The 18,005-nt window shown below is 60.5% G+C and overlaps 1 protein-coding gene across 2 annotated transcripts in view; it reads left to right on the forward strand.

The window, feature by feature from the left end:
• The window catches only part of Lpcat1 (lysophosphatidylcholine acyltransferase 1), a 59,368-nt gene extending 41,783 nt beyond the window's left edge, over positions 1 to 17,585 (forward strand). For both annotated transcript variants that reach the window (XM_021720502.3, XM_078018574.1), the window contains exons 7-14: positions 5,665 to 5,699; positions 6,792 to 6,846; positions 8,458 to 8,540; positions 10,199 to 10,324; positions 10,702 to 10,855; positions 12,374 to 12,472; positions 14,349 to 14,490; positions 15,903 to 17,585. In XM_021720502.3, the coding sequence (XP_021576177.3) occupies positions 5,665 to 5,699; positions 6,792 to 6,846; positions 8,458 to 8,540; positions 10,199 to 10,324; positions 10,702 to 10,855; positions 12,374 to 12,472; positions 14,349 to 14,490; positions 15,903 to 16,087 (879 nt within the window). In that variant the 3' untranslated portion in view covers positions 16,088 to 17,585. The remainder of the gene's footprint in view (positions 1 to 5,664; positions 5,700 to 6,791; positions 6,847 to 8,457; positions 8,541 to 10,198; positions 10,325 to 10,701; positions 10,856 to 12,373; positions 12,473 to 14,348; positions 14,491 to 15,902) is intronic.
• Positions 17,586 to 18,005: the final 420 nt, after the last annotated feature.

The following is an 18,005-nucleotide window of genomic DNA, read 5'->3' on the forward strand; positions in this document are numbered from 1 at the left end:
GACAGGACCTGGTACAGGCAGGACCAATGTAGACAGGACCTGGCACAGTCAGGGCCAATGCAGACGGGACCTGGCACAGTCAGGGCCAATGTAGACAGGACCTGGCACAGTCAGGACCAGTGTAGACAGGACCTGGTACAGGCAGGGCCAGTGTAGACAGGACCTGGTACAGGCAGGACCAATGTAGACAGGACCTGGTACAGGCAGGACCAATGTAGACAGGACCTGGTACAGGCAGGACCAGTGGAGACAGGACCCGGTACAGTCAGGACCAGTGCAGACAGGACCCGGTACAGGCAGGACCAATGCAGACAGGACCTGGTACAGGCAGGACCAATGCAGACAGGACCTGGTACAGGCAGGACCAATGCAGACAGGACCCGGTACAGTCAGGACCAATGCAGACAGGACCTGGCATAGTCAGGGCCAATGCAGACAGGACCCGGTACAGTCAGGACCAGTGTAGACAGGACCCGGTACAGTCAGGACCAATGCAGACAGGACCCGGTACAGGCAGGACCAATGCAGACAGGACCCGGTACAGGCAGGACCAATGTAGACAGGACCTGGTACAGGCAGGACCAATGTAGACAGGACCCGGTACAGTCAGGACCAGTGTAGACAGGACCCGGTACAGGCAGGACCAATGCAGACAGGACCTGGTACAGGCAGGACCAATGCAGACAGGACCTGGTACAGGCAGGACCAATGCAGACAGGACCTGGTACAGTCAGGACCAGTGTAGACAGGAACTGGTACAGGCAGGACCAGTGTAGACAGGACCTGGTACAGTCAGGACCAATGCAGACAGGACCTGGTACAGTCAGGACCAATGCAGACAGGACTTGGCACAGTCAGGACCAATTTAGACAGGACCTGGTACAATCAGGACCAGTGTAGACAGGACCTGGTACAGTCAGGACCAATGCAGACAGGACCTGGTACAGGCAGGACCAATGTAGACAGGACCTGGCACAGTCAGGGCCAATGCAGACAGGACCTGGCACAGTCAGGACCAATGTAGACAGGACCAATGTAGACAGGACCTGGCACAGTCAGGACCAATTTAGACAGGACCTGGTACAATCAGGACCAGTGTAGACAGGACCTGGTACAGTCAGGACAATGCAGACAGGACCTGGTACAGGCAGGACCAATGTAGACAGGACCTGGCACAGTCAGGGCCAATGCAGACAGGACCTGGCACAGTCAGGACCAATGTAGACAGGACCTGGCACAGTCAGGACCAGTGTAGACAGGACTGGTACAGGCAGGGCCAATGTAGACAGGACCAATGCAGACAGGACCTGATACAGTCAGGACCAGTGTAGACAGGACCTGGCACAGTCAGGACCAATGTAGACAGGACCTGGTACAGGCAGGACCAATGCAGACAGGACCTGGTACAGGCAGGACCAATGCAGACAGGACCTGGTACAGGCAGGACCAATGTAGACAGGACCTGGCACAGTCAGGGCCAATGCAGACAGGACCTGGCACAGTCAGGGCCAATGTAGACAGGACCTGGCACAGTCAGGACCAATTTAGACAGGACCTGGTACAATCAGGACCAGTGTAGACAGGACCTGGTACAGTCAGGACCAATTTAGACAGGACCTGGTACAGGCAGGACCAATGTAGACAGGACCTGGCACAGTCAGGGCCAATGCAGACGGGACCTGGCACAGTCAGGGCCAATGTAGACAGGACCTGGCACAGTCAGGACCAGTGTAGACAGGACCTGGTACAGGCAGGGCCAGTGTAGACAGGACCTGGTACAGGCAGGACCAATGTAGACAGGACCTGGTACAGGCAGGACCAATGTAGACAGGACCTGGTACAGGCAGGACCAGTGGAGACAGGACCCGGTACAGTCAGGACCAGTGCAGACAGGACCCGGTACAGGCAGGACCAATGCAGACAGGACCTGGTACAGGCAGGACCAATGCAGACAGGACCTGGTACAGGCAGGACCAATGCAGACAGGACCCGGTACAGTCAGGACCAATGCAGACAGGACCTGGCATAGTCAGGGCCAATGCAGACAGGACCCGGTACAGTCAGGACCAGTGTAGACAGGACCCGGTACAGTCAGGACCAATGCAGACAGGACCCGGTACAGGCAGGACCAATGCAGACAGGACCCGGTACAGGCAGGACCAATGTAGACAGGACCTGGTACAGGCAGGACCAATGTAGACAGGACCCGGTACAGTCAGGACCAGTGTAGACAGGACCCGGTACAGGCAGGACCAATGCAGACAGGACCTGGTACAGGCAGGACCAATGCAGACAGGACCTGGTACAGGCAGGACCAATGCAGACAGGACCTGGTACAGTCAGGACCAGTGTAGACAGGAACTGGTACAGGCAGGACCAGTGTAGACAGGACCTGGTACAGTCAGGACCAATGCAGACAGGACCTGGTACAGTCAGGACCAATGCAGACAGGACTTGGCACAGTCAGGACCAATTTAGACAGGACCTGGTACAATCAGGACCAGTGTAGACAGGACCTGGTACAGTCAGGACCAATGCAGACAGGACCTGGTACAGGCAGGACCAATGTAGACAGGACCTGGCACAGTCAGGGCCAATGCAGACAGGACCTGGCACAGTCAGGACCAATGTAGACAGGACCTGGCACAGTCAGGACCAGTGTAGACAGGACTGGTACAGGCAGGGCCAATGTAGACAGGACCAATGCAGACAGGACCTGATACAGTCAGGACCAGTGTAGACAGGACCTGGCACAGTCAGGACCAATGTAGACAGGACCTGGTACAGGCAGGACCAATGCAGACAGGACCTGGTACAGGCAGGACCAATGCAGACAGGACCTGGTACAGGCAGGACCAATGTAGACAGGACCTGGCACAGTCAGGGCCAATGCAGACAGGACCTGGCACAGTCAGGGCCAATGTAGACAGGACCTGGCACAGTCAGGACCAATTTAGACAGGACCTGGTACAATCAGGACCAGTGTAGACAGGACCTGGTACAGTCAGGACCAATTTAGACAGGACCTGGTACAGGCAGGACCAATGTAGACAGGACCTGGCACAGTCAGGGCCAATGCAGACGGGACCTGGCACAGTCAGGGCCAATGTAGACAGGACCTGGCACAGTCAGGACCAGTGTAGACAGGACCTGGTACAGGCAGGGCCAGTGTAGACAGGACCTGGTACAGGCAGGACCAATGTAGACAGGACCTGGTACAGGCAGGACCAATGTAGACAGGACCTGGTACAGGCAGGACCAGTGGAGACAGGACCCGGTACAGTCAGGACCAGTGCAGACAGGACCCGGTACAGGCAGGACCAATGCAGACAGGACCTGGTACAGGCAGGACCAATGCAGACAGGACCCGGTACAGGCAGGACCAATGCAGACAGGACCTGGTACAGGCAGGACCAATGCAGACAGGACCTGGTACAGGCAGGACCAATGCAGACAGGACCCGGTACAGTCAGGACCAATGCAGACAGGACCTGGCATAGTCAGGGCCAATGCAGACAGGACCCGGTACAGTCAGGACCAGTGTAGACAGGACCCGGTACAGTCAGGACCAATGCAGACAGGACCCGGTACAGGCAGGACCAATGCAGACAGGACCCGGTACAGGCAGGACCAATGTAGACAGGACCTGGTACAGGCAGGACCAATGTAGACAGGACCCGGTACAGTCAGGACCAGTGTAGACAGGACCCGGTACAGGCAGGACCAATGCAGACAGGACCTGGTACAGGCAGGACCAATGCAGACAGGACCTGGTACAGGCAGGACCAATGCAGACAGGACCTGGTACAGTCAGGACCAGTGTAGACAGGAACTGGTACAGGCAGGACCAGTGTAGACAGGACCTGGTACAGTCAGGACCAATGCAGACAGGACCTGGTACAGTCAGGACCAATGCAGACAGGACTTGGCACAGTCAGGACCAATTTAGACAGGACCTGGTACAATCAGGACCAGTGTAGACAGGACCTGGTACAGTCAGGACCAATGCAGACAGGACCTGGTACAGGCAGGACCAATGTAGACAGGACCCGGTACAGGCAGGACCAATGTAGACAGGACCCGGTACAGTCAGGACCAATGTAGACAGGACCCGGTACAGGCAGGACCAATGCAGACAGGACCTGGTACAGGCAGGACCAATGCAGACAGGACCTGGTACAGGCAGGACCAATGCAGACAGGACCTGGTACAGTCAGGACCAGTGTAGACAGGAACTGGTACAGGCAGGACCAGTGTAGACAGGACCTGGTACAGTCAGGACCAATGCAGACAGGACCTGGTACAGTCAGGACCAATGCAGACAGGACTTGGCACAGTCAGGACCAATTTAGACAGGACCTGGTACAATCAGGACCAGTGTAGACAGGACCTGGTACAGTCAGGACCAATGCAGACAGGACCTGGTACAGGCAGGACCAGTGTAGACAGGACCTGTACAGGCAGGACCAATGTAGACAGGACCTGGTACAGGCAGGACCAATGCAGACAGGACCTGGTACAGTCAGGACCAATGCAGACAGGACCTGGTACAGACAGGACCAATGCAGACAGGACCTGGTACAGGCAGGACCAATGCAGACAGGACCTGGTACAGGCAGGACCAATGCAGACAGCACCCGGTACAGTCAGGACCAGTGTAGACAGGACCCGGTACAGTCAGGACCAATGCAGACAGGACCTGGTACAGGCAGGACCAATGCAGACAGGACCTGGTACAGGCAGGACCAATGCAGACAGGACCTGGTACAGGCAGGACCAGTGCAGACAGGACCTGGTACAGTCAGGACCAATGCAGACAGGACCTGGTACAGGCAGGACCAATGCAGACAGGACCTGGTACAGGCAGGACCAATGCAGACAGGACCTGGTACAGTCAGGACCAATGTAGACAGGACCTGGTACAGGCAGGACCAATGCAGACAGGACCTGGTACAGTCAGGACCAATGCAGACAGGACCCGGTACAGTCAGGTCCAATGCAGACAGGACCCGGTACAGTCAGGACCAGTGTAGACAGGACCCGGTACAGTCAGGTCCAATGCAGACAGGACCTGGTACAGGCAGGACCAATGCAGACAGGACCTGGTACAGGCAGGACCAATGTAGACAGGACCTGGTACAGGCAGGACCAATGCAGACAGGACCTGGTACAGTCAGGACCAGTGTAGACAGGACCCGGTACAGGCAGGACCAATGCAGACAGGACCAATGCAGACAGGACCTGGTACAGGCAGGACCAATGTAGACAGGACCTGGCATAGGCAGGGCCAGTGTAGGCAAGACCAAGTGTGGGCAGGACCTGGTACAGGCGGGGCCAGGTATGGGCAGGACCAGTGCTGGAGCGAGGGCAGCCCCGAGCCTGTGGACATGCTGGAAGGCAGCAACACAGCAGCTCCGTTCTGTGGAGGAAGGTCTCTGGATGCACTGGAGGTGGAGAGGCAGGGAAGGGGTCGGCTGGGACTGAGGCAGACCTGGGACCGCAGCCTTGCTGCCAAGAAGAGAGAGAGGGGTGTTTGCGGGACCTGGGACATTGGGACCCAAGTCCACCCGGGAGGAAGAGACCCTGGGCCTCTGCAGGTCGGGGGCGGGCAGCCCACGACACCTAGCTCCAGGCCTGATGGATTCGCTCCTCTCCTGCCCTCAGGACACCATCACATGGACCTGGCGAGGACCCGGAGCGTAAGTCGTCCCCTCGTCCTCTTGTTGTCCTGTCGTTCTGTGGAAACATGGGCCCTCTGGGGTTCCCTGTGCCTGCGTCACTTTTGCAAATGTGACAGTTGCCATTTGGTAGTGGTCAGTCCAGCCCACTGTGAAAGCCAATGCCCCGTGAGGCCCATCCTAGCACTCTGGACTCGGGGACTTAGAGGTCTTCGGCTTCTGCACAGAGCTCTTCTGTCCCATCCCTAGTCATCAGCTCGGTAGCTACCACCGTCCACCTGGTGGCCAGGTGTTCAGGGTGGGACTTCTGCTCAGACATGGGCTGGGTAGTGCTGGATGGCGGAGGCGAGTTGGCATCCCTGACCCCTGGGACGGCCACACGATGGTTAATAGCCCCACAGAGTAAGAAGAGCCACAGGGGAGCCCCGGATGCCCAGCTCCTCTGGGCCTCCAGGACACTGGTGTGTGAGCTGGTGTTTGGAGGGAGGAGAGGCGGGTGACGAGGCCCATGAGAGAACAGGGCAGCCCAGGGACTTCAGGGGGAAGCAGGACTGGACCTAGGCAGGTGACGGTCAGGTGTCAGCCCTTCTCGGGATGAAGGGTCAGGAAGGGCTCCTGTGGGGGCCTGTGTCTCGGGCTTGGGGATGGCATAATGGAGCAGAAACAGGCCCATGCAGAGAGCTGGGAAGCAGGCTGCAGGGTGGGCCTGGCACTCTGGGGCTCCCCCTTCCAGAGCCACGATGCCAGCTGTGCACAGAGGCCTCGCAGCCAGGCTGCAGGGGCAGTGCCAGCACTGGGCTCTGGAGGACGTGGCCTGAGGCTGGGTCAGGTGTCCATAGATGAGGTTTCCTGAGCAGGAGGGCAGCTGGAGAGGACAACATGTGAACAAACCCAAGGCAGGACAAGATTTGGGACACTGACGACCACAGCGTGCTGGAGCTTTGGACTGCGCTCCGATGCTCTGCGCCCTCCTGGAGGCTGCTCCCTGCCCAGCCGCGCCCTCTGGAGGGGTGAACCGGGAGGCACGGCTGCAGACTCCAGCCCTGCAGTCCTTCACGGGAGGAGCCGAGAGCCTTGTTAACCAGTGTCACCGATCTGTTCAATGTTTTAAAGGTTGAAAATCCTGTGGCTCACCCTGTGCCAGTTTCACAACCAAGTGGAAGTTGAGGTATGTGTGGTGGCGGTCTGTCCGGTGGTGTACATGCTTCCCCGGGTCTGTCCAGAGGCACAGAGTATCAGAGCAGCCTTCAGCTAGGAGCTGTGTAGACACAATGTTAAAACTGATAAACTGAGGGCCCTTAATAGAATGTTACAAAATGGCTAGGAGTCTACCAGCATTGACCCGCTGGAGAGCCAGCCCCACAGTGTTACATTCTGGCTGAAGCAGTGTCACTGGATCTCATCCCTTTTTCTGGTTTCCTTAGAGGGGCTTCCTGGTTACTTTGCACCAATAACTTCATGTCTTGAATGATTTGGGACCATTCAGACAGGACTTTTTTAATCTATGAGGAAGCTAATCCTATCAATCTTTTATTATGGTTATTACAGTTTAAGTGTGTAGAAAGCTAGCACCTCTGCAATAACTTTGCTTTCAGTTTTACTGGCACTAGTACTGCTGAGTTCATCCTGCTAAGTACGTCTGGCCGTCCCCCTGATGGCATGTGGTTAGGGCATGTCTGCCAGGTCCTCCGCCCGTGTGTTGGCTAACCGCTTGGCCGGGTCCGTGCACTGTAGGATTTTTCATGAGTGAAGAATAGCTTGAAAGGGACCTGAGGCAACGCGGTGCACAGAGTCATGGATGCGTCCCCCGCACCTTCCACAGACATCACAGGGCAGTGCTAGCTGGACAGCTGACCCAGCCAGGCTGCCCACTTCTCAGGGAGGTCAGCCCCTGTGACTGCAGAGCCCTGAGCCAGCCTGGCAGCCCTGCAGCTGGGGTGCATACGTGGCCCGCCATTGCTCCAGGAGGCACCGGGCCAGGTCCAAAAGCCCGGTGCTCCTGGTTCTGGGCAGCTCTATCAGAGCTGGTGGCTCATTTCAGGAGAAGAGACCAAGTGGCCCCGCAGATGCCTGTCTGTACATGCGTGGCTTGTGTCCAGGGCTAAGACCATGGCAGTTGACGGGACTTTTAAATAAAGCAGGAGTGGCAGCGTGGAGTTCCACAGGGAGCACCAACGGGCTCCGGGTGCTCCTGCGTGAAACGGGTTCAAGGCACCAGGGAGGGTCTTTGCCTCTGTGTGCAGGATGGACCATGTGTCCACAGCACGACTTATCTTAATTTCAAAATAGTAAGTGACAGAAGGCTGCCAAGAGTTCCTTCCAAATGTGTAGACAAGTGTAGTTTGTCAGACAAAACTGTGACCTTGGGAGGTTTCCACCTCCCAAGTAACTCCCAAGTGCAGTGCCTCAAGACCCACCTCTCGTGAGGTCAGAGGTGAGCATGCAGAGGAGCTGGGCGTCCTAGCGGGGTGGGCGCTCCTGGTGAGGAGCTGGGTGGCGGGCATGTGTGTATATCAAGTGTGTACGTAGTAGGTGTGTGCGGTGCTCACATTGTGGGTAGTGCTCACATTGTGGGTATGCAGTGTGCACATGTGGGTGTGTGCAGGGTGTGCATGTGCAGTGTGCACGGGTGTGGGTGTGGGTGGGGCACTGCTAACCTGCCTGGGCAGACCTCGCCTGCCGGCCTGCAGTCCTGTCAATGGTGGCTCCCTGCGGTTGGGCTCTGTGCTGTTGGCCTCTGGCGCTGCCCCTGCAGCTGACCTGCCTTCTCTGTGTCCAGTTCCTCCCCGTGTACAACCCTTCTGAGGAGGAGAAAAAGAACCCTGCACTGTACGCCAGCAACGTGCGGCGCGTCATGGCCGAGTGAGTGAGCGTCCCGTCCCTGGCAGGGAGCACTGGGCCTCCTGCCTCGTGCCGCACTCGTGTCTGGTGGTGGTTCTGCCCGTTCACCATGTAGAAGGTGGTTAACTCTTGCTTCGTTTGCAAGTTCAAGGCTCCATTGACACCTGTCCCCATGTTTCTGCTGCAGCCCGACCCAGCCCACAGGAGCACCAGCCCTGGCAGCTCGGGGTCGGAGCCTTGCACCCAGGCCTCTGAGTTCACCCCCACATAGGCTGTCAGTGTTGTGTCCCCCACAGGCCAAGCACAGTACTTCCCGCTGGCCTCAAGACCACAGTCCCCAGGGGCTCGAGGTGGCAGGGCGGGCCTGTCCCCACCTGCTCTCAACACGGTTCTATGCCTCTCTGAAGCACGGCCCGGCCTGCCCTCCCCCTCGTCCCCTCATGGCAGGCCAGTGATGATGCCCGTGGACCCCCTCTCCCTTCCTCGGGCACCGGCCCTGCTTAGTTCCTGACCCACAGGTCTGGGTGGAGCTCCAGGCACATCTTCTGGTCCGGGGCAGTGCCTCTTGTGGGCTGGGTGAGGGTCCTGCTGGCTCTGGGAGGAGGCAGGGACCAGGTGCCGCATCTCCTGCCCAGAGCCTCCTGTGGTCTCGCCCTCCTTGCTGCAGGTTCCCACGCCCAGACCTGGCAGGGCTGGCTGGAAGGCCATCCTCTGCTCCCCACAGGGGAGGTGCCTTTCCCTTTAGTCCCCTGCTGGCCACACAGCTCGGGGAAACAAGCCTGCACTGGCCCTGTGCCCAGCTGAGCCGGACAGGGGCCAGAGCTGTGTACACCTGGGACCCAGGGAGTAGCTGAGACCACAGCTGCGTCCAGGCAAGGCCCCCCCAGCCCTTCCCAGTTCCTGGGCCCCCGCAAGGGACACAGGTGACAGGAGCCCGCCATGCCATGGCTTTTTGGCCCTGGACGCTGCCTCTGGAGTCAATGGGGTTTGCAGCCGGATACCGAACCCTGAAAGCTGGTGCCGAAGGGTTCGTGCCAGCACCGCTGCCTGGGCACCTGGTGCTTCGGGCCCTCCTTTGGGTTCTTCTTGTCAGTGTTCTCTGACCCCTGGGCTCCCCGAGCGTCAAGGCCCCAAGGACAGGTGGGTCTTTCCAGACCTAGGGCATGTGCTCTGGCCACTGGTCAGTGCCCGTGCGGGAAGCCTGCCTGTCGGGGTGCTCGCCCTCATTTCGGCCCCCATCGTGATCAGCGTTAGGTTCTCACTCAGCCTTTAACCTAAAACCGTCTGCGTGAGTCCAGATCAGAGTGGTGACCTCGGTGGGGCGCGGCGCAAGGTGAACCTGCCTGAGGGGCCCCGCCGGGAGGGTGTGCTCCACAGAGCAGCTTCTGTCCTGGGGGCACCAGGGGAGCAGGCATGCGGTCAGTGGGCACCACGGCATGGGCGTCTGATGGGAGCTGGCTTGGGAGAGGCCCCCTCAGGCCCCCAGCCACCCGGCCAACCTCTGCACTCTCCCACAGGCTGGGGCTGGGCTTCTGCGCTGTGGACACACACGGCCAGGCGCAGCCTATAGATGCTCCCCTGCGACCGTCCACCCTGGTGCCCTCAGACGCCCCGGCCCCCTTGCTCAGCTGCTGAGGGGGACTGGCTAAAGTGGGGGGCTGACGGCCCCTTCCTTGCAGGGCCTTGGGCGTCTCCGTGACCGACTACACGTTCGAGGACTGCCAGCTGGCCCTGGCCAAGGGACAGCTCCGCCTGCCCGCTGACACCTGCCTGTTGGAGTTCGCCAGGCTGGTGCGGGGCCTCGGGTGAGTGTCCAGGGACCCCCCAAGCGAGGGTCAGGACCCGGTGCAGCTGAGGCACAGAGCCGATGGCCCAGGAAGTGATGTTTGTGCCTGCTCCAAGGTGACTTAAATATCAGCCTCAGTCCACATAGAAGGGCCTTAGAAGCCCTCTGTGGTGGGCATCAGCTGTCCCCCGATGCCATGGGTGTCCAGAGAGCGGCCAGCACGTCCCCTGTTGCCCAGAAGCCAGGCAGCCCTGCACCTGCTGGCCCAGGCTCTGCCTCAGCCTGGCGGCCGACGCTGGTCCTGCCGGGTGGGTCGCTGAGGGTCCCGAGGAGCCTCCGGAGGGGTGGCAAGGCCCTGGTGGGCTTCTGGAAAGAAACCCGTCTTATTTTTTTTAGGCTAAAGCCTGAAAAGCTTGAGAAGGATCTGGATAGATATTTGGAAAGTGCCCAGGTGCAGAGCCGGGAGAGGCTGGGCCTGCCGGGGTTCGCCGCCTTCCTGGGGGTCCCCGTCTCGGACTCACTGCAGGAACTCTTCTCGCTCTTTGACGAGGTGGGGCCGCTGGAGGGGGTCTTGGTGCGACACCGGGCTTTTCAGAATACAAGAGGCCTTTGCTGTGGCTGGAACACACCTTCCCCAAGTTTGAGAGCAGGGGAGGAGCCCCGCTGCCCGGGGCCAGCACCAGCCGGTCCTGCTGTGCTCCTCAGTGTGTGCAGAAGCAGAGCATCCGAGCCTTCCCTCCCCAAGACGTGCTGGTGCTGTGGGTCTCGTTGGGTGTCTGAGAGGCCCACACCACACAGCCAGCCCAGCCCCTCCCACGTCCCGTGCCCTCCTCGGTCACACACTGGCCAAATGAGGGTCCACGGTCACGTCACTGTGGCTCTGAAAGGTGCCTTGCGAGGTTAGGGTGGCGGGCAGGCAGAAGCCGGCGGCGCCTGCTCATCATCACAGGGTTGCCAACGGTGCTATGTCCGTGTGACCCCGCCGCCTGTCCTGCGTGGCACGGCACCTCCTGTGAGCTAGTGTGCCGAGTTTGTGTACATGACGGCCAGCTCAGTGTGGCTGTGGCAGGACCAGGGAGCCTGTGAGTGCCTGGGACACTTCGGTCCCTGGGTCATGGATGTCACCGTGCCCCTGGGTTCAGCCCTGGGGTCACATCCTCCCCAGCCAGAGGCAGTGCTGACGGAGCACGGGCCGGTCCTACTGCCTGCACCGCTGGGCCTTGGCTGTTCCTGCTCAGGCCTCCCGGAGTGGGTTCCCAGCTTGTGACAAGGACTCTTGGTCAGCTCTCGTGTCCCCAAGTGACCCATAGCGATGTGTGGGGTGTTGATTTTTATTTTCTGTTCTTTCAAATGCATGATGGTCATCTGAGGTCAGAGCATGCCCCATTTCACCTGCAGGGCCTCAGACCCAGAGGCCCAGCTGTCCCAGAGCTGGACACATGTAGCCATTGGGTCTAGTGTGGGCTACACCTGCCTGGTGCCCGAGCTACTTCCAGAGACCAGCACCCTGTACCCAGGCCTTGAGAGCTGGACCAAGGCCACTGCAAGATGGCCACCACATCCCCTCAGAGGGGGCTCAGGACCTTCGCCTGCCTGACCCTGGGCCTGACGTCTGCAGTGGACCAGGGGCAGGGGCAGCCAGAGTGGCAGCCCTCTGCACCCAGCACTCCGCTTCCTGCGCTAATGGGCATCCTGCTGAGGGTCTGGGTGGTCAACTCCGCTTGGTTGGACCTGGACCCCGTGTTCCGAATGCTCAGGTCTCCCCACAGCAGGCGGGTGCGCAGAGCGCAGCAGGCGTGGCTGCTTGGTCTTCTGACCCGTCTTGGCAGGCAGCAGGCCTTTCTCACCTGCTCTCCTTCCTGGAGAAGCTGCGCCCGTGGCCTGAAGCCCTGAGAGCCGACCATGCGTACAGGCATGCACAGCAGCTCCCACACAGAGCCAGCTGGCCGGCAGGTCCTTCCAGAAACCCTCTGCGAGCACACCGGCCTGCAGGGCGCCTGGTCCACCTGCCTGCTGACGGGCTGCCCACTGGGGAGAGCCAGCCCCTGAGGGCGTGTCTCTTTTGCAGAGAGGAGACAGCCAGGTGGACCTGCGGGAGTACGTGGTCGCCCTGTCAGTGGTGTGCCGGCCATCCCAGACTCTGGACACCCTCCAGCTGGCATTTAAGGCAAGTGGGGTCCCACGTCAACAATTCATGGGGACAGTCAGGCACCGTCACATCAGACCTGAGACACGGTCTTACCGCCCCTCGCCAGTGGCAGCTCTGAAGTCTGCGTCACCGCTGCTCTGGCAGGCACCTGTAGAGCGGCAGGGCATGCCCAGGGCCCTGGGCAGGGCCCACCCAGCCCCCATCAGCCTTTTGACCCACAGAGCAGGGCTCAGGAGTCGAGAGCCGCCCAGCCCAGCTCAGCCCAGTCACTGAGTCCTCCAGCCAGGCCAGTTCCTGCTGGGCCTGGACCTCCTCCCACCCGCCCGCAGGCCTGGGCCCCTCAGGGCTTACCCCGCCAGCCCTGTTACCTGGGGTGGAGCTGGGCCAGCTCTGCCCGTCTAGACAGGGTCCTGTTAGAGACGCCCAGTAGGAGCAGCTGGCATGAGTCAGGAGCCACTTGTCTTGCTGCTTCAAGAGCCCCCCCTTGTCCCTCTGACTGCACACCCCCCACAGCCAGGCTGGGAAGTGCCTTCACGTGCCAGGGTGGCTTACGTGGGTCACACTGGGGGACTGACAGGGTGATGTCAACATCTGGCCCCAGCGGGCCTGGGCAGGCCACTTCTGAGGCCTCTGGCCTGCATCCAGGCCACATCCTGTTCTGACAGCCTGGCCCCTCTCGGGCTCGTAATGGGTGACAGCAGGTGGGAGGTGGCACTCTGCAGGGCTCATCCTCATCCTCGGGCTGGCAGTGTGAGGCCCCACCGTGGGTGGGCAGGTAACTGCCCTGGAGAGGACGGTCTCTCCACAACTCTCTCAGGGCCCTCCTTCACCTCTGGGTGGCAGCACACGCCACCCTGCCTTGGCCGCCTGGCGCTGGGAAGTCACCTCACGTGCTGCCTGGCAGAGTGCAGAGGCACTGCCACACCTGCCCGGCTCACCTGCTGCCACGCCTCCTCACCCCGACTGCTGCTGGCACCAGTCAGGCTCTCGTGTCCCTGCTCTCTGCACCAGCACAGGCCACCACTCCTAATGACACGCCCTGTCCCTCCTGCTGGCCCTGACACCTCCCAGCCCTGGTCACATGCAGGCAGCCTGGTGACACGGGCCGACATGGGATGCTCTGTGGCAGGACCGGGTGACACAGCCGTGGCACCTTGACAGGTTCCCCATGTCATGGCTCAGGGCTGCCAACAGCTCTGAGGACACAGGGCACACACACGAGAGCTTCCCAGAAGTGGGGCTTTCGGGCGATGCCTGCACCCTGGGCCCCCAGTCTGCTCCGTGCCCGAGGGAGCCCTGTCGCCTGCGGAAGCCCCCAGAACCTCCGGAGGAGGAGAGGGAAGCCCAGCAGTCCGCCGGCCCGGCTGCTGCCCTGCCCTGCTGCCCAGCCTGTAGATAACCACGTCACCAGCACTCAGTCCAGGTTTCAGCCTGGGCACTCCAGACAGCCGTCCAGGCCCACGGGCCTCCACTGTGCCGCAGTTCACGCTGTGGCCAGTAGGTGGGGCCAGAGGCACGCTGCTCTGCCAGAGCCCGGCCTGCGCTCCTCTGCTCTGGCCTTCTGTGGACTCAGCATGGCGCTGGACCCCAAGCCTGGATTCTCAGGGCCAGTGGTGCTGTGGGGAGTTCTGGGCCCGGCTCTGCTCTCTCCCGTGTGCCCCTTGCTTGTCGGTCTGCTGGTCAGTTGTAGCCAGGCATCGCAGCCTCCTTGTCTCAGGCCGAGGGGCACCAGGTCCTAGGAGGTAGGAGTCAGGGGCCTGGACACAGCCCTGCCTGGGGCCCAGCATTTCTGAGAAGGTGGGGTCATGGCTGCTGAGGGCTGGGACATCTAAGGACGGGTCACCAGGCCTAGCCAGGAGAGGGAGCCTCAGTGACACCCCGCTGTTCCCTGTAGATGTACGGGTCACCTGAGGACGGCGGTGTAACCGAGGGTGACCTGTCCTGCATCCTGAAGACTGCCCTGGGTGTGGCAGAGCTTACTGTCACCGACCTGTTCCAGGCCATCGACGAGAAGGGGAAGGGGACAGTCACATTTGGTGAGTGGAGGAGGGGTCACCTGCCCCAGCAGCAGTCGCGTGGCAAAGGCTCTGGCCCAAGAGTGCTGGGAGGGTGAGCCCAGGAGACCTGGGCACAGGACCAGAGCCCCTGTCCCTTCCACTTACCAGCCTGTCCTGTCCTCTCACGGGGCCCCGCGGCCCCTCAGAGGCACAAGACACAGAGCCCAGCTCTGCCTGCGTCGACAGTTCAGAGTCCACCGAGGTGGCAGGGTCTCCCCTCCTGGGGACACTGTAGCTACGTCCCCAGCAGCCACAGCCCTGGATCCCAGTCCCCCTGGCCCAGGAGTAGTCTGTCAGGAAAGATGGAGCCTGGGTGGGGCGCAGAACTGTTGCAGGTGAGCTGGACACAGCGGTTCTCCCCTAGAGGACACCTTTGAGGCATCTGAGCAGGTGTCCTGGGTCCAGCATGGCTCCACTGACAGGCTGAGCACTGAGAAATGGCCAGGCTGGAATCAGCCAACCAACCCCGAGGTGCCTCCTCCCCTGTGGAGGGAGTGACACACATCGCCTCCTTTTGGGACACTCGTGGGTTTGGGCTCCTGCCTGTGACCCTGCGGTGCCAAGGCCCTCACCGTGGTCTTCTGAATCTTCACTCCTTCGACTTCTAAAACGGGTGCAGCGGTCTGTCCTCAAAGAATTGCCTTAAAGCCAATGAGAAATCCCATGCTCCAGGACACGCACCCACCTCTGGGGGTCCAGGGTGGAGCGCAGTGGGGACAGGAGGAGCCACGGCCTCAGGGGGCCCAGAACTAGTGACGGCAGGGATCCCCAGGGACAGGTCCACAGGGCAGGGGCACACAGAGCACCCTGGTCACCTCCAAGTCGGCGTGTGTTTTACTGAAGAAGCAGGACAGACATTCGCTGCAGGAGGCCGTGGAGATCTCGAAACAGCCAGTGTTCATGTCTTCTTTGGGGATGCTTTAAAAATTATGCCCCAAGTCAGACCCCAAGAGTGTGAGCGTGAAAGTAGGTGCCAGTGTGTGTCTTTTGGAACAGGGTGCTCTCCCGCTGGGGCACAATGCCAGGGTCTGCGAGGAGGGCCCTCGCTCTCGCCAGGTCCCAGTGCCGAAGCGTGTGCAGTTGGCGGCACCACCTCCACGTGCTGCCCAGCCACAGCCTCAGCCCAGAGTCCACTTCGCAGGCGCTGAGGATGGGGCATTTCTGTTGGGCTCAAAGTCACCAGTTTTCCCTAGAGGGTCCCCAGGACAGGGTAGCTGAGAGGACCAGCCGCTGTCCCCCCTCGTTCCTCAGCATGCAGCAGAGACAGGCGCAGGTCCCCTCCCCCAGCCTCTGCTTCCCTGCTGCCCTCCCCACGTGAGCCCAGGGGAGAGCCGGGGGCCAGGGGTCTGCTGCCCAATGTCCGGTAACCGAGATGCCTCTGCTTCTTGCAGCCGACTTCACCAGGTTTGTGGACTCGCACCCCGACTTCGCAGAGGAATATCTGTACCCCGACCAGGCGCGACACACGCACTGCACACAGACCCCGCCCGGGCCGACCCCCAACGGCTTCTGTGCCGACTTCAGCCCCGACAGCTCGGGCTTCGGGAGGGAGCCTTGTTGTAAGAAACTGGACTAGGACAGAGGACCCGGAGGCCGTGGCTCCCTGCCACCCTTGCCTCCCATGGCCCGGGACACCTGGGTGCCCTCTCCTGTCGTACCCTGAGCCTTCGCGCTGCACGCCCAGGCCCCGGGGACTTGGGCTGTTGCTCTGTCCCCTTGTGAGCAGCCTGTGTCGGGAGCCCAGCCAATGGAGGGAGCTGCGTGGGGCCAGCTGGGGGCCGCAGGTGGCCTCACCTAGAGCACCAGGTCCTCTGTGTGTCCCCTTCTCTGCGCATGGCACATTCGGGGAGTGGCCCACACGTGGTCCCAGACCTCTGCCCGCCTTGCGGGCTGCAGCTGGCAGTGCTGTCACCGACACACGGTCCACTGTGTGGGAGCTCCTGGTCTTTTATAAACTTCATTTAGGTACTTTGGAACACATTCAGCATTTTTTTAAAAAAGAGAAAATTGTTTTTCTACTTCATTTTTCTTGTTGGGTCAGAGCCTATTTGTTTACCAGCCCTTTTTTGATAGACGCCAACTCGCACCTCGGTGACATTTCTAGCAACCTCTCCCAGGAAAGCCCCTCAGGCCTGTGGGGAGGCTTGGCCACTGGCGTCCGGCCCCAGGACACCTCTTCTGCTTTCCTTAATCCTTTTAAAATCCCCTTTTTTTATAAAGTTACCAGTTTGGTGTTTCTGTTTGAATATAGTGAGATCCATGTCATCAGAGCTTAACCTCCGGTCACGGCCGCGCTCACTGGTAAATGAACCAGGCAGAAGGGGAGCCGGAGCGGTCAGTTCATCTCGAGTCCTCCCTCTCCTCCTGGAGCAGCTGACACTCCAGGCCTGGCAGGGAGGTCCCCTGTCCCTGGCCTCTCCCCCTTGGCTTGGTTTCTGTGGTGACTTGGGGCACCGCAGAGCCCCCGAGTGTGGCTCACCCGCCGTGGCAGGGCTGTAGGCTCCACAGAGTCTCCTCCTCCTGGGCTCAGGCCCAGGCAGATGCCCTTCCTTGGAGCACACGGTGGCCACGGCGTCTCTGAGCCGGCTCTGGGTCTGTTTGGAATCCGTGCTTTTTTTCCTGAGATGAATTGGGTTTCCCATCTGGGGCACTGCACAGGGAGTGACCACCAGGCCAGAGTCACGGGGTGGCTCGGGCAGCACTGAGGGGCCAGTGCCGTCAGCAAGGCCCACCCAGCTCCTGGCTCCTTGGAGGGGATTCGGAGGCGGCCTTGGTGCCCAGCCGTCCACTCACAGTGACAGGTAAAGGCTCATTTTTAGAAGAGAAAAGCCTAGAAATGGCTCATGAAGGAGGTCATAAACTAAGATATTCCACGGGAGGGCCGCGCCCGGCCCTGCCGTCTGAAGATGAAGGGTTTTCAGGAGAAAATCTCTGAGACAGACTCGGAATGGATGTTTGTTCCTCCTGATTCTCTTCCCTCGCGGGGCGACCTGCGGTCTGCAGCCTCGCCCCGCGGAGCCACCACGTGAAGGACGTGGTCTTCTGTGGAATAAAGCCGCACATAGAGACTTGAAGGCATGTGGTGTCCTGTGTCCTCTTTTTTGGAAGGGCGACAGCAGACATTTCCTAGAACCAGCCAAGATGCAGTTCCTCTCCGTCCCTGGCAGGTCTGGAGAGCACCGTGATTGAATGCTGTAGAAAAGGCTTTCTTGGAGCGAAGGGGTGCTCCGGCTGGACTGTGCCAGGGACGGAACCAGGCGGGCGCGACACTGAGCCCCACCCAGCGCTTGCCATTTGCTGTCCTGGCTGGAAGCCAGACCACCCCCAGGTTCGTGCAGCTGAGCTTGGCTTGTGGGGAGGGGGCAGAGCGTGCCCAGCACAGCCCCCGCTGGCCGCCCAAGCTGGCTCCAGTGCCCTCTCCCCCAGCTTGAGTCACACCTGCAAGTGACTTCTCCCAGAAGACGGGTCCACTTCTGGGTGACCTGGATTCTGTG

Source organism: Ictidomys tridecemlineatus, chromosome 1, assembly GCF_052094955.1.
Source record: "Ictidomys tridecemlineatus isolate mIctTri1 chromosome 1, mIctTri1.hap1, whole genome shotgun sequence".
In the NCBI taxonomy this organism is placed as follows: Eukaryota; Metazoa; Chordata; class Mammalia; order Rodentia; family Sciuridae; genus Ictidomys; species Ictidomys tridecemlineatus.